General features: G+C 33.0%; 1 protein-coding gene across 2 annotated transcripts in view; it reads right to left on the reverse strand.

Annotated features, from left to right (window-relative positions):
- NOVA1 (NOVA alternative splicing regulator 1) overlaps positions 1-14,235 on the reverse strand; it is a 161,738-nt gene that overhangs the window by 144,910 nt on the left and 2,593 nt on the right. For both annotated transcript variants that reach the window (XM_036735515.1, XM_036735516.1), the window contains exon 2: positions 13,866-14,009. In XM_036735515.1, coding sequence (XP_036591410.1) covers positions 13,866-14,009 — 144 coding nt within the window. The remainder of the gene's footprint in view (positions 1-13,865; positions 14,010-14,235) is intronic.

Here is a 14,235-nt window from a genome sequence, read left to right on the forward strand (position 1 = left end):
TTTCTGTGTTCCTTACTTCTTTTTTCTCTCAGCTAACAACTCATAATTCTTCTATATCTATTTCACAGGAACTATATCATAAATGGTTCCTTCTTTCTTCCTAGACTGATACATTCAAAAAGAGAAGGTCATTCTTTTCCATCTCCATTTCAATTAACGATTACATGTAGACACTCAGAGTTACCTTCTGCTACCCCATGTACAAAAGTCATGTATTACAAATGCTGAAATACCTGAATTCTGGTCACTTTATTAGATATATATCATTAGATCTTGAGAGTAAGCATAGCATAGTAGACAGAAAATCCAGCCTCTGAGACAGGAGGACCTGGGTTTAGGTTAGGCCTCTAACATATGGCTGTGACCCTGGGCAATATATCTAAGCTAACTGTGCCTCATCTCTAAGCCTAAAAATTTCAGAATGGTTGTCTATCTCTATTGGTAGTTGGAGTTCCCTTATCCGGAGTTCCCTAGTCCATTAAAATCACTGATCTCCCCCCCCCACCCAAAAAGGTCATTAGATCGTACAGTAGCACAGTAGACCTTCAATGTTTTTATGTAATACATTAATGTAAATTAATTTGCAAAGATCTCAATATTGTTTTAAAAATACCTCATAAGTCTCTATAGTTTTAATTTGCCTTTTTCTCATATACTAAATTATCTCTAAGATATATACAAAATATATAAAATCAAGAAGTAACACTAAACTAACAGACTTTAAAACAAAGTATATAGCAAGGGATCCACCATGGAAGTGTTGAAAAACTGATACCTATTTCATCTCAAACATGTCAGAAATTATTTTTCATTTGATAATGATGAAATGAAATCAAACTATTTCCATAACCTTAGAAATCTCTCAACTTAGTAACTAAATACATGATTTGATCTCATAGCCCCAAAAGTAAAATTTCCCAAAGATAGCCTTGAAATAATCCAATCCCAAAATAATATCCTAAATTATAAAGAATTACTATTATTAATATCAGCTAACATTTACGTGGCACATTGTTTGCAAAGCAATTTGAATATTATCTCATTTGATTAAGAAACCTGTAGACCTACTATTGTATGCTATTCAACTAAGGACAGCAACGTATCAACACTCGATTTTGAACCTTAGATTTCATCAGCCTGTATGTTTCCCAATTTGCCAAATAGATGAGACATGGAAATGATAACTAATAGCAACAACTAGCGTTTGTGCAGTGCTTTAAGTTTAGCAAAGTGTGTATGTTAACTCATTTGTTCCTCACAACAACCCTGTGTGGTAGGTGCTATTAGTATTCTATTTTACAGATGGGAAAACCGAGGCACAGAAAGACTAAGCAACCTGCCCAGGGTCACACAACTAGTGTCTGAGTCAGGATTAGACCTCAAGTTCTCCTGATTCCAAGTCCAACATTCTATCCATTGGGACGTGGCTTCTACTTAGTGGCCTTGTAACTCTGACCAACTCTAACATAATCCTTGGTTTAAGCCATAGTTTCTTCACCTGTAAATTGGGGATAATACTTGCACCCTCCCATTTCACAGAGTTGTGAGGGAAGTGCTATGAAAACCTCAAAATATCTAATAAATGTGAGCTGCTATTACTTTACATATTAATTCTGATAGTACTAATAGAATCTGCTCTTCCAGAAAAGAATTTTGAAGAAAAAACATGCAAAAATCAACATTTCTATAAAATTGAATATGCATGAGTATGCAATATATAAGGTGTTGGCATGTGACACTTATGCCCACTTTTAAAAGTACACATTAGGGACAGTACATAGGTTATGAAAAAATAACCAAAAACATTGCCAACACCAACACATTAGTGACCATACTCTCAGTTCTGTCCACGTAGCTTGAAGGTGATCAGACACCTTGTTTCCAACAACCCCTATCTTATACATGTGTTTCAGGAAATTTTCTAGATGTGTTTCCCCCACCTATAGACAAAGGGTGAATGGCTGAAGGCTTATTTCATAAAGAACCAAATCTAAACTTTTGTTGTTGTTCAGTTGTCTCAGTCACATCCAACTTTTCATAACACCATTTTAGGTTTTCTTGGCAAAGATATTGGAGTGGTTTGCCATTTCCTTCTCCAATTCATTTTACAGAAAAAGAAACTGAGGCAAACAGAGTTAAGTGACTTGCCCAGGATCACAGAGCTAATAAGTGTCTGAGGCCAGATATGAATTCAGGAAGATGAGTCTTCCTGACTCCAGACCTGGCACTCTACCCAGTGTGCTGCCTAGCTGCCCTAATCTAAATTTAGCTGATATTTTCAGTTGGGCAATTAATTTACAATGATCAAAGTATTATCTATACTTTGGAGCTGACCGAGGAAAAGGTCTCATGCACTATTAACTTCTTCCTGTCACCACAAAATAAATAATTTTCCGTAGTCCCCCATCCCTACTCCACATCTTTCTCACTAGCTTATTAATCTTACCCACTGATCTATCCTTCTCTCCAGCTCAAAATAGATGGTCAAAAATATGGTGACTTTATCTCAGGTCCATGTTTCACCTGAATTAATTATGTAAATTACTTTTTACTTTATTAGAATGCAAAAGATGAACGTACTAAGGCTCTATTTCAACATTGATATTATAAGCACACTACCCAGTTCCATCTTCAGATAAGTAACTGGTATAAGGAAACACCAAATCAAGTAAGGAAGCTATAAAAAAAATTCTAAAGCTTGGTATCATATTTTACAATTATGTGAGGTATTAAGTAATCCTTAAGTTTCTATCATAAGAAAAAAAGACTAGTAATGCGAATTAGTCTGAAAAGGGTCATTTTTAACAAAATAACCAGATATTAAAGTAATTATTAAAGCTTTTAAAAACAATTAATAATTGTTCTAGATAAGGCATCTGATTTTAATTGTATATGCCTGAGACTATCTGTGTGTATTTTAATAGCTAGTCTTCCCAGATATAGGATCACAAACCCCTGATCACCTACACAATATTTATTAAAAATATCACAAATACAATCAAGAAAATGGCAAAAACAAAGTATTCATTAGAGAATACTTGGAAAATCCATTTTGATATGTCAATTCTAATTTTTTTTTAATTCTAATATTTCATTTCTTCTACACACAAAAATGAAAAAGAAGGCGGGGAAGCGATGAAAGCAAAGTAAATCCATGAAAAAGTGGGAAAATATAACAGATTAAGAGACATCAAATCACCCAAGGCACATTTCCATTTTCGAATCATCACAAACATAGACAGGGAGCAAGTAACTAGATCATATTTCTGCTAGGCAATATAATCAGGTCTATTTTTCGCTACAAGTTACTACCTAACTAGCACCCTGTCTTTTGTCCTTCAATATTTCAAGCCAAGTGATAAAACAGTTATTTTTGAAATATCTTATTTGCCTACATCTTAGTAAACAAAAAAAGCATTATACACGAAGAGAATTATTTCAAGGATTTATTCTTCGTGCCATAAAAAAGGCAGGGGACAGGGGAAGAAAGCAACTAGAGCTCTAACATTTTATAGTTCTATATTCATACTACAGTATGACTTCAATCAACATATTGAAATTTATAATCTGGTTAACTTAATGATTCTTCCTAAATGCTACATTCAGAAGACCTTGCCTAGACCTCAATTTCCTCATGTGTAAGATCAAATGTTGGACTAGGTTACTCATATCTCTTTTTCAACTGTAAATTTTGTGATTCTTATGAAATGATCAAATGCCTTTCAACAGAAAGATACTCTAAAGTAAGTGTTTGTAGATCATTAAGTGCTTCACAGGCAATATGGCAGAGAAATTTAAAACACTAAGGCATTGCCAATTAAATATGGATAAAACGTCTCTGAACTTATAGAATTTAATGAGAACATAAGACTCAATTTATGAAAATTTAACTTTTATCCAACTTTTCAGCATCATATATACTGTTTAAAAAATTAAGTATCCCTTTCATAAAGGACTGTATTCTATGTCATGATTACCAAATGGTCTCACAGAGAATGCAATTTACAGTCCAGAGGGCACAGAAGGTGTCAATAACTACTTGTGAAGAAATAATGAACTAGTTCAAAGATACAAGTTCACCTCAAAGAACTTATTATATATATAAAAAAAGAACTCTCTGGTGTCTGACTTTTAAAGCATATCTTCAGAATCAAAGATTAAAAACTATTTGTTGAGTTACTGTAAATATTTAAACACTGAATATAAAACACAAATTTCTTCAGTTCCTGACTTCAGCTAGCCATATGGATATATTAGCTCACTTATTAAATAATCATTTATTAGGTAAGCATTGCCTGAGAATCAGTAATCCAGAAAAAGTCACTTTCTCTCTCTGGATTTCAGTTTCTTCCTCTGTCATATAGGCAGGTTGAATTTGATGACTGTAAAGAACCTTTCCTGTTCTCAATTTAGGATCTATGATTGTATGTTATTTATTTTGTACCAAGTAGCCCACAAAAAGATTAAAAAGTTACAAAATTCTTACAAAATTATTTGTTATGTATATACTGAATCATATATGGAGCTAGGAGAATTTAATTAGAAACTTTCACACTTTAAGTGAAGTTTTAAATTTTAATTCATTTTCTAAAATGTATCAGGTCTCATAAAAAAATCTCTGAATCTAGAAATAATGTTCACACCAGTAAAATCAGGGGGTAACTACTCCCAAATATGTCGAATTTCAAGAGAGTTAAAATAAAGCTATTTGGGAAATGGAAATTAATATGAAAATAGCAAGGGCCAAAGATGAGAATAAGGGGAAACAAAAAACATTGGTAAAATCAAAAGAGCCACTGGAAAAAATACAGCAAGAGCCTCAGAGCCTATAATAAGGGAAAGAAAGGATTGTGAATTTGATGTAGAACACAAAAAAGGAAGCTGTGACATAATCTTCTTTTTTAAGTTGACTTTGGGGAGGGGAGCAATTTGAATTGTAATGTGAAATAGTTGCATTTCAGGGATAAAAAATAAAAGCTATATGCTTTGGCAAAAACCTGACTGTAAAACAGAAGGAATGCATCAACGTGAGGCAGCGACACAGGAAAACTGCACGAATAACCAGAGGTGAGAGAAAGGTGAAACAACAAGTACTATGCATCTTAATTAGATTATAGAATATAGAGCTTATAGTTGTTGTAGCAGTCCTCAATCAAATATAAACGTAGTGTGATAATTAATACTCTTGATAAATTGACACAACAAACACTAAACAAAACAGGGAACCTAGGTTTAGAAAAATGTCAAAAAAAAAACCCCAAAAAACTACAAAATCAAACGAGACCAAGGGCAAATAATAAAAATGTACATGCCCTATACTAAATCCGATGTATTTAAATAATGGCTAACCAGTCTAAATTAATCCAACAATTCAATTAATATCCATGTAAGTCATTAACATCAACCTTCCTAAAATGAGCTGCTGATTAGTTTGACCTCAACTTACACAATCAGTTGATGGCATTAAAAAAATGTCAATCCAAAAATTTTATAACTTAGCAAACTTAGATAATAAAGTTGATAATAACAATACATTCTACCTTTAAAGAAACAAAACCAACAAACTACCCCTGAAAATATCTTGAAGAAATAACTGACTGGTGACAAATTTAAATTCAGGAGGATATATCAACTTGAACTTCCTCCAAAATCTACCAGAGTGCAGATTGTGTGATTTTTCCCTACTGCTGAATCAAGGAATAGACATAGGGATATCATGTCGCTGTACTTTCAAACAATATCTAAAATATGTATTACTAAAATTTGTTATTAGATACAGGTATGTAAAATGCCCATTAATTTTAGGACCGACTTTCTTTCCAGAATTTAGTGGTATCTTAACTTTTAGACAAACCAAAGATGATAGTTTCTTCTTTTGAGTTGACAAAAAAAAAGAACTAACTTATTTAAAAGAATGGTTACAAAGTCTAATTTCTGCTCAATTTATGCCCTATAACTCTACATCATCAAAACTGTAGAGAAGAATATAGCTCGCTTTTATTCAGATTTTGGGAATGCAGTATTAATGAAATCACAAAGCCAGATAAAAAAGGAACTTCATTTGATAAAGGATCAGAATAAAAATATATATGAATAAATTTAAAAACTTGAAAGCTGATTCGGGATTATTGTATTAGTGAGTATAGGTTTTCATTCTGTGGTAATTTATCAGTCCGTGGTAAGCATTATGGTATAATAGCACTTGAATGTATAATCAACTCGATACTCTTCGGTGAAAACTATTGAAATCCGAAAGGTAGTTATCCCTAAAGCCTTCAAGATATTTGATATCTTAAAGAAGTGTATAATACCCCTCTGTTATTTAAAAACTGAGTTCCCAAAAACAAAAATGTTAGAGATTACTAATACACCGCACACCAGTAAGAGGGACCAGCGTGTCATGGAATAGGAAAGAAAACCACTAAAACCTTCATTTACCAATAATGAAAACTGGTAAGAAAAATTAAGTGGTCAAAACTTTTTCATACCAAATAACCTTACCTGTGTCATTTTGTTCTTAAAAAACTCAAGATACTGATTTCAATTTTCATCTGATCCTGTCAATGATGCCATGACAGGCCCTGCAGGAAGCAGCAAAAGATCAGTGATAGAGCGCAGATTTCATGTGTTCTCACCACCAGATATCTAGCGCAGGAAAGGGCATCCAAACAGCTGTTTAAGAATGCTAAATATTAAAAATCTCTCAAGGTCTGTGTCGCCAAAGCCACTCTATTTTAGGTGGCCCTTTTGTCCTCTAATATGCTTATTCACTGTATTCATGAAATACCAACAAGTAGAGATCACAGGCAACTATGAATGTGAAATGTCTGAGGGCCACTTTAGGTGACTGCCAGATCCCTAACTCAGAAGAAATCCTTGGGGAAGAGTAAGCCATTAATTTCAACATTAGGTAGAATTAGCAACTAAGTATCATGAAAATTAAATTGTAGAATATAATAAATATTTTGAAGAGCTAAAGGATGGGGCACTAATTTTCACTAAGCTTCAGCAGAGAATCTTAGTTTCCTGTCTCCCCCCTGTTCATTACAAGAGACAAAGTATACTACTTTATGAAACTAATTAAAATACTTTTTTCCAAATTAAATTTTCCTTATAAGATGTCTGGTAATACTAATAAAAACTTCAGGAAAAAAATTTATGCTATCAGTCATTCTAAAAAGTAATCTACAAATTTAGAAGCCAACTTTGAATTATGCTTCAATAACTGATGATACAGTAGCAAATTAGTAATGTTAACAGAATTAAAAAAGCCAGCAGTGTTTATTAAACCCCCTGTTCACCTAAAGTAAAACCCAATTATCTGAAAATAAGATGACCATCTTCTCAAATCTAGTATGAAATTCATATTTACTTGATGAATTTAAAAGGAAATTACTGTACATTGACATGAGGCCTAGATATCCAGGTCTGGAATCACAGTTGAAACTCCCCTAATGATACTCAGTGTAGCCACACAAATACGGTTCAACAAAACAAAAGGTTAAGGTACAAAGCACTTCAAATAAATTCAAGAGAGAGGAAGGAAACAAAGCGAGCCCAAAGTAATCCCTGAGAGAATAATTGTTTCCTAAACTTTTTTTTAATTTGGAGAGTTAAATTTTGCTTTTGCTTGTTAAACAAAACTGAGTTCAAAGATGAAGTCTGAAAGTACTTCCCTATCACCTTTCATGTACCTCTATTGTCTGTCACCTGTGCAGGAATACAAACTAGCTGGCAAATTTTAGTGCTATGATAAATAGTGGTAACCACAATGCACCGCAGTGTTTTAGTGATAGCAATAAACAAATGCTTCATTTTAAGATGACTAGTTTACTTACTAAGACAGTGTTTAGATTATTTTCCCTACAAACTAATTTCTATCTGCCTTTATTCAAGTTTTTACTTTAATGTTTTCTATCATTACAGTATTTTTTATCTCCCCCCATAAGACTCTACTTTTTACATTTTTTTTTACAAATTCCTCCCTTTAGGATGTAGATTTTAAAATAAATTGCCCCTTTAGAAACAGATATTTGGACATGTCTATTCAATATATTTAAAGAACTAGACCAAGAGAGAAAATCTTTACTAACATCACCATCAGAAAGAATTGGAAAAGGTGCCCTCTCCATTTCTAACGTGTAGAGTTTGATATCATGACGCTGTGGCCTCTGAGGGTCAGATTAATTAAGCTTCAGAGCAGCTGCAATGCAACGTGAGAAGCACGCTGCCACAGTTCTCACCAGTCCAGCCCAATTACCTGTAGTATTTCAGCACTGGACGAGTGACAACCACCCCTCTTCGACAAAGTCACTTGTTCCCACTGGTCTACTGATAAATGTTAGAACAAACTAACCTCTTTTTGAGAAGGGCTGCAAAGCTGAGTGCACCTGCTGCAGGCTGCAATGATGAGTCCCAGAGAGATGTTTGTCAGTCAGATCTCTGCAGATGTTGTTTAACTTTATGCTAGAGCTGTATCCAAAGATGGAAATGAGATGGCAATCAGGCACAAACCTCCCACCCCATCCCCCAGTGCTATTTCTAAAAGCTGCACTAACTCATAAAAGTTGTGCTTTTACCAGCATTACTGTACTAGACTGAAAAAAAAAAATAAAGAAAAAAGAAAGCCTAAGACTGCATCAGTGCTCATGGAGAAGAAATACTTTTGTATTCTTTATGAAGAAATCTTTTTTTTTTAAACAAGGGACTGAACTTTAATTAGGAGGTGACATTATGTAATCTTTCAAATGTCCCTTTCTTTAAGCCTACAATGGAAAGAATCTGTCTGTAGACAGTTTCATTTTTTGTTGTATTTTTAATGATACCACATAGGCGCTAACAGATCTCCCATTACATAGCTCTTTTTCTCCAACTTATTTCATGTAGCACACCTACAGTATTTCCATATTACCTTTCACTGATCCTGTCTTAAATTCTCTTTAAAATGCATATGACAGTGTTATGTAGCATGTTTCCTTGTAACAGGTTCATTAACTTTTACAAATCAAAATGTTCAGAATTCCACAAGGCTTCAAATGGCAAAAAAAAACAACACTGAAAACAGTAATTTGCAACAAAATATAAGTATCTGAAATGATACTATCATGAATTAATAAAATTGTATACATTACATTGACTTTTTAATTGCAATATATTCTCATGCCAATAAGAATCAATAGGATAGCAAACATAAACTTATGATTTTATTTTATTGCAATTATATCTTCTTTTGAGATGTTCATATTATCAGTCAAGACATATTAATAAAACAATTCAAGAATTGTTCTATTATCCTTAGAACAACTGTTGATAGATGCTATGTTTTCTAGAAGTAGCAACGACCTGCCAGTGGTGAAGTCCTTTATCATGAGATACAGTTCAAAATCTTAAAGTAACAACACAAGATTAGGTATTAAATGAAGAACAAAAATAAGCAAAACAAAGCTATTTTCAGAGTATTTCTAATATAATTAAATTTTCTCTGAACTGAAAAAGGCAGTTAATCATTACTTCTCCACTTCCCTCACTCCGACCCCCAATCTACTAAATCACAATGTAACTGACAGCTGTCCTACTGAGAATACTCTCTTGTAAGCAGTGGTGTTTGGCTTTAGTTCTTCCCTAGGCTTTTTAATTATTACAACTAGTGTGGTTCTAGTTATCTAAATGATTTAGTGAAAAAACATAAACCACAATGCTTTTCAGTTGGTTTGCCTTTCCAACAAAAGGAGAAAGTATTTATAACACACTTTGGGAAGTTGATGATAAAAAATACTGAAATTGAACTACTGGATTTATGTTTTACTTTAAATTTAACAATGCTGGGATCTTTCAGCAATTATAAAAACAGCAGGAACTGATCTGGTCATAGCCACATTATGCTTTTGAACTCTAAAAACAGCATTACTTCTAACATGTAATCATCAAAACCAAATATGGCCACTAAGTTTTCTCTGTCATTCCCCTACCTTCCCCTCCCCCCCAAAAAGCATTATGAAGGGTAGGAGTGGGATGCTGAATTCACCAAAAGTAAATATCCACTAATTCTTCTTTTTACTTTGTATTCGACTAAAACATCTATCACCTTTGTCATGACAAGAGTCATAAATCAACTTAATTTAGTCAATGATGTAGTAAAGTTATAAGGCCGAGAGAAATAAAATGAAAATATGATTTATGAATATTACTTGAGAAAAATTGTTTATTTGATACCCATTTCAACTTCCAAACCATACAGGATAGGTTCAGATCAAATTGTTATCCAAACCAATACAATTGTTATCCAATATCTTCACAGATTGGCATATAGGATATTAAGAATATTCTTCCTAATTGTAGCAAACATGTTTGAAGTATCATGTACAAACAAAAATTAAGCCAGAATAATAATACACACGCAAATAAAGTCCCTAAAATCTATGTAACATACTTTCTATATAATGTTTCACAGACAGATCGTCCAGTAAGGTTTCCTGACGTCCACCTAAATGCTGACAGAGGCAGGGATTGCAGTGAATTTGTAAAAAAATTTAAACATAGCTCTTCTAGATTGCATAAAGCTCAATTACCAAATCATGACATGTTACATAATTGAAGGTAATTGTTCATCTAAAATCCAGTGAGTTGCAAAAAACAAGTTGGCTTCTACTATACAAATTACTTTGACATAACTGTATACAGAATACATGAAGAAATCTATTTGCACTGCTTTTAGTTTAAAAAAAACTCAAATAATCCCTCAAAAACAAGTGTTTCATTCCGACTTCAAAAAAAAAAAAGCTGGATAAAAAGTATGTCGTATAGCTCGAAGAAAAGCAAAAACAGCCACTTGTAGTACCTTTTCCCAAGTGCCACATTTGAAAACATACATATTCACAATTCCATACAATTTCACATTGTTTTACTTGATATACAGTATGTTTTATTTTTTATCTGAAATTTTAAAATACAATTTACAATGCAATATCTGATTTAGCATGTCAAATTCATATCAGTTTGGAAAAAGTATTTTTTCTTCGATTTTCCATTTCATACTTTCAGTGAAAGAATGTTCAGAAAGATAATGTGTTTTAGAAATTTTCAAAGAAATTGCTTAGGAAATAAAGGAAAACAAAAACACAAGACACTTTTTTTTAAAAACTTGCTTTTTATTATTCTGCAGTGGGAAATTATTTATAAAAATGATGTTGTATTGTTCTCATATTTGCCTCCATAGGATATACGTTTTTCATAAATATATCAGTTTTTCTGTGGAAAAAATTCTAACTAAGCCTGGCAAGAGCACATTACACCCTAAAGTGAAAATTAACCTTTTACTGAAACAGAAAATAGACACAGAAAGATATATTTAGAGGTATATTTTGCTTCTGTTTTTACTATAAGAAATATGCTATTATTAGATTACATAATAAATGACATTTTCCCAAAACGTTAAAACTTTTTCAAACTGTTAACGTCAGACTCAATAATAAATCTTAATGCAATAAACATCAGACATACGAATGCTAACAAGAAATTAATAGTAAGTAGATTGATGTAAATATAAATGCATTTATACATATATACACAGAAAGCACAAAATGGACTTCCAAATTATTGCGAAATCCTATAAGGAATTCCTTACACCTCTCTGGAATCAATCACAGCTTTATATTTTAGCTAGTCTGACAAGTGAGCAAGGTTCATATCACTAAGACTACATGAATAAGAATGACTGGGTGAAACACAGAAGTTGTTAGCTTGCGTGAATACCAGGACTTCTGAAAATTTCACAGGCTTGTGGACAAAGGCAAACCAAAAGACAATCCAAAGTCTGTCACTAGATAGATATATTTGTTAGGTCTATCCATGTCACAATGATAAGAATCTAATTAAAATTATGCTTGGGCACAAAATGAACAAAGTTCTTCATAAGCTACAAGGCTTTATACTTAAAATTGATTCAACAGCATATGACTTAGAGATGGTATTCCACCTGTTACTGGCAAAGTACAGGCTTTCTTTTATCCTGACATCTCACTCATGTTGCATCTGTTTACATCACTATAGCACAATAGAAATTTTAATTCACCTCATTCTAGCTTAATTTTTAAAAAGATATTCTTGCTCTATCTGAACAATCTGCCTTACAACTATTTTTTAAAAAAAAGCAATTCCAGCTTAATCAGGAAAAAAAAAAAGGAACATGCTGCTATGTAGAGTACTAAACAAAAGACCTAATCCTTGGTGCACCCTTTCCAACCCACTGTAAATAAACTATATTCAAATGAAAAGGCATTTAATTTACTATTTGGAATATCCTTCATAAACACCAATTTTCTGTAACATCCCTGCACATCTGATACCACCTCATGTATAATGCAAGGAAGCTATTTCATTTTCATCTATTGACAGTGAATTTAATTTACCACTGCAGCTCTTTTCCCAGAACTATTACGTTATTAATTCTGCAATCAAGCTCTTTTGAGTGCTTTTATTTCTACTAAGAGTTTTCAAAATTCCACATTGATTCTTTCACCATAATATACCTTTCAAAATGTATGAGTATGAATATGTTAGCAAACTTTTCTAATGCATAAAGAAAAGTTTCAGAGACAAGGAAAGGCATCTACAAAACTACATGCTACTAAGCCCTAAACTTTACAGTAACTTCAGCTCTATTACAGTACATTTTTGTTTCATAAATTTCATGTGTTAACCCAAAATACAACAAACAATTTACACAAGTAAATGGCAATTTTAACAAGACTGAACCTTCTTATCCAGAATAATGATCCACTTCTGTCTACCAAGAGAATTGGCTATGAAAATGAAATACTCCAAACGTTCAGCTTACACTCATGCCAGCTGTCTTTGCTGTTATATAGAATTCAGTCATCTTACTGAATCTAGATCCCCGAAAGCAAAACAGCTTTGCCTTCCTACAGAAAAAAAAATCGGCAATATTGGTCACCTCAGCACCAAATTATCAACCTCTAGAGTGAAAAAGATACCACAACCAGTTGGCTATTTCTAAATAAAATCATCAGCCAGAATGTTACCTAGAAGATTTATTGTATAATAATTAAATCCCATTTGTTGAATAAGCAAAACAAGAGACAAATTATCAACATTTTGGAATGTACAAAATATGATTCCACCCCCCCTCCAAAAAACCCTCAGGGAAAAGCAAAAATATTATATCCAAGGAACTGCCACATTCTAGCTACTAGGTGACTATAGTTACCACATCAAAATGTTCACTAATATTTTATGCAAATAGAGTAGGTATGTAACATACATTTTGAAGATGTACTTCTTACATAACACTATGGTATATTTTCCTTTCTCAATCGTGATAAATACGTATTATAAAAGAAACATCTTTAAGAGGCAACACTTGTCCTCCTTACTTCATTCTGGGGCCAGCAAACAAAGCAATGAAGCAGATAGAAGGTACATAATAGATTTAGAAGTAAATAGCCCATTCTTTAAGAAGCCTCCCCCTCACCATGAATTCACTCTAGTCTAATTGTTATCACAAGGATGTCTGAAAACTTCAGAAGTACCCTTTTTCCTAATGCCAGCTGTCAGGATTTCTATCTTTAGATTCTAGATTCCCTTGCCAATAAGAATAAAGTCTTTAAAAAAACACCCAAAAGAATAGTGTTATGATCTCAGTGTAAATCACTTTCTCTCACTTTAACAACAGGCAATATCAAATCAATTCTAGAAACAAAACACAATAAACAATGTTGGATTTCTTGTTTGTTTTTATGTTTCCCACAGTATTTATGGGAAGTCCTCTACACAGAACATCACACATGTAGATCTAGTCTACACCTCTTTGGGAACTCAAATCATGTGCTCATCATCATTGCACCTACCTGGGTAAAAATCTTTGGACTTAGACAGCTTGATGGTGGCTCCAGTTTCTTTTTGCAACTGAACAATTGTCTGTCCTCCCTTCCCAATAATAGATCCAGCAGCATAACTAGGTATGAGTACCTTTAGAAAATACTGGCCGTCTTCTGAAAAATGGAAAGACACGTAAGGAGGTTAATGTGATTTCGGAAACTTTCTATCTTCTCCCCCAAAGAGAAGCAGTTAAAGCATCAGGCATACATTTATATAAGATATGATAAATAACCAAACCAACCAGTTATATACCAATGAAGTTTTTGTGTACAAAATATATTTCTCATTGTTTGGGATTCTTAGGTTTGAATGTGAGCAAATGAAATCTAAACCTATTTC

Source organism: Trichosurus vulpecula, chromosome 8 (genome assembly GCF_011100635.1).
Source record: "Trichosurus vulpecula isolate mTriVul1 chromosome 8, mTriVul1.pri, whole genome shotgun sequence".
In the NCBI taxonomy this organism is placed as follows: Eukaryota; Metazoa; Chordata; class Mammalia; order Diprotodontia; family Phalangeridae; genus Trichosurus; species Trichosurus vulpecula.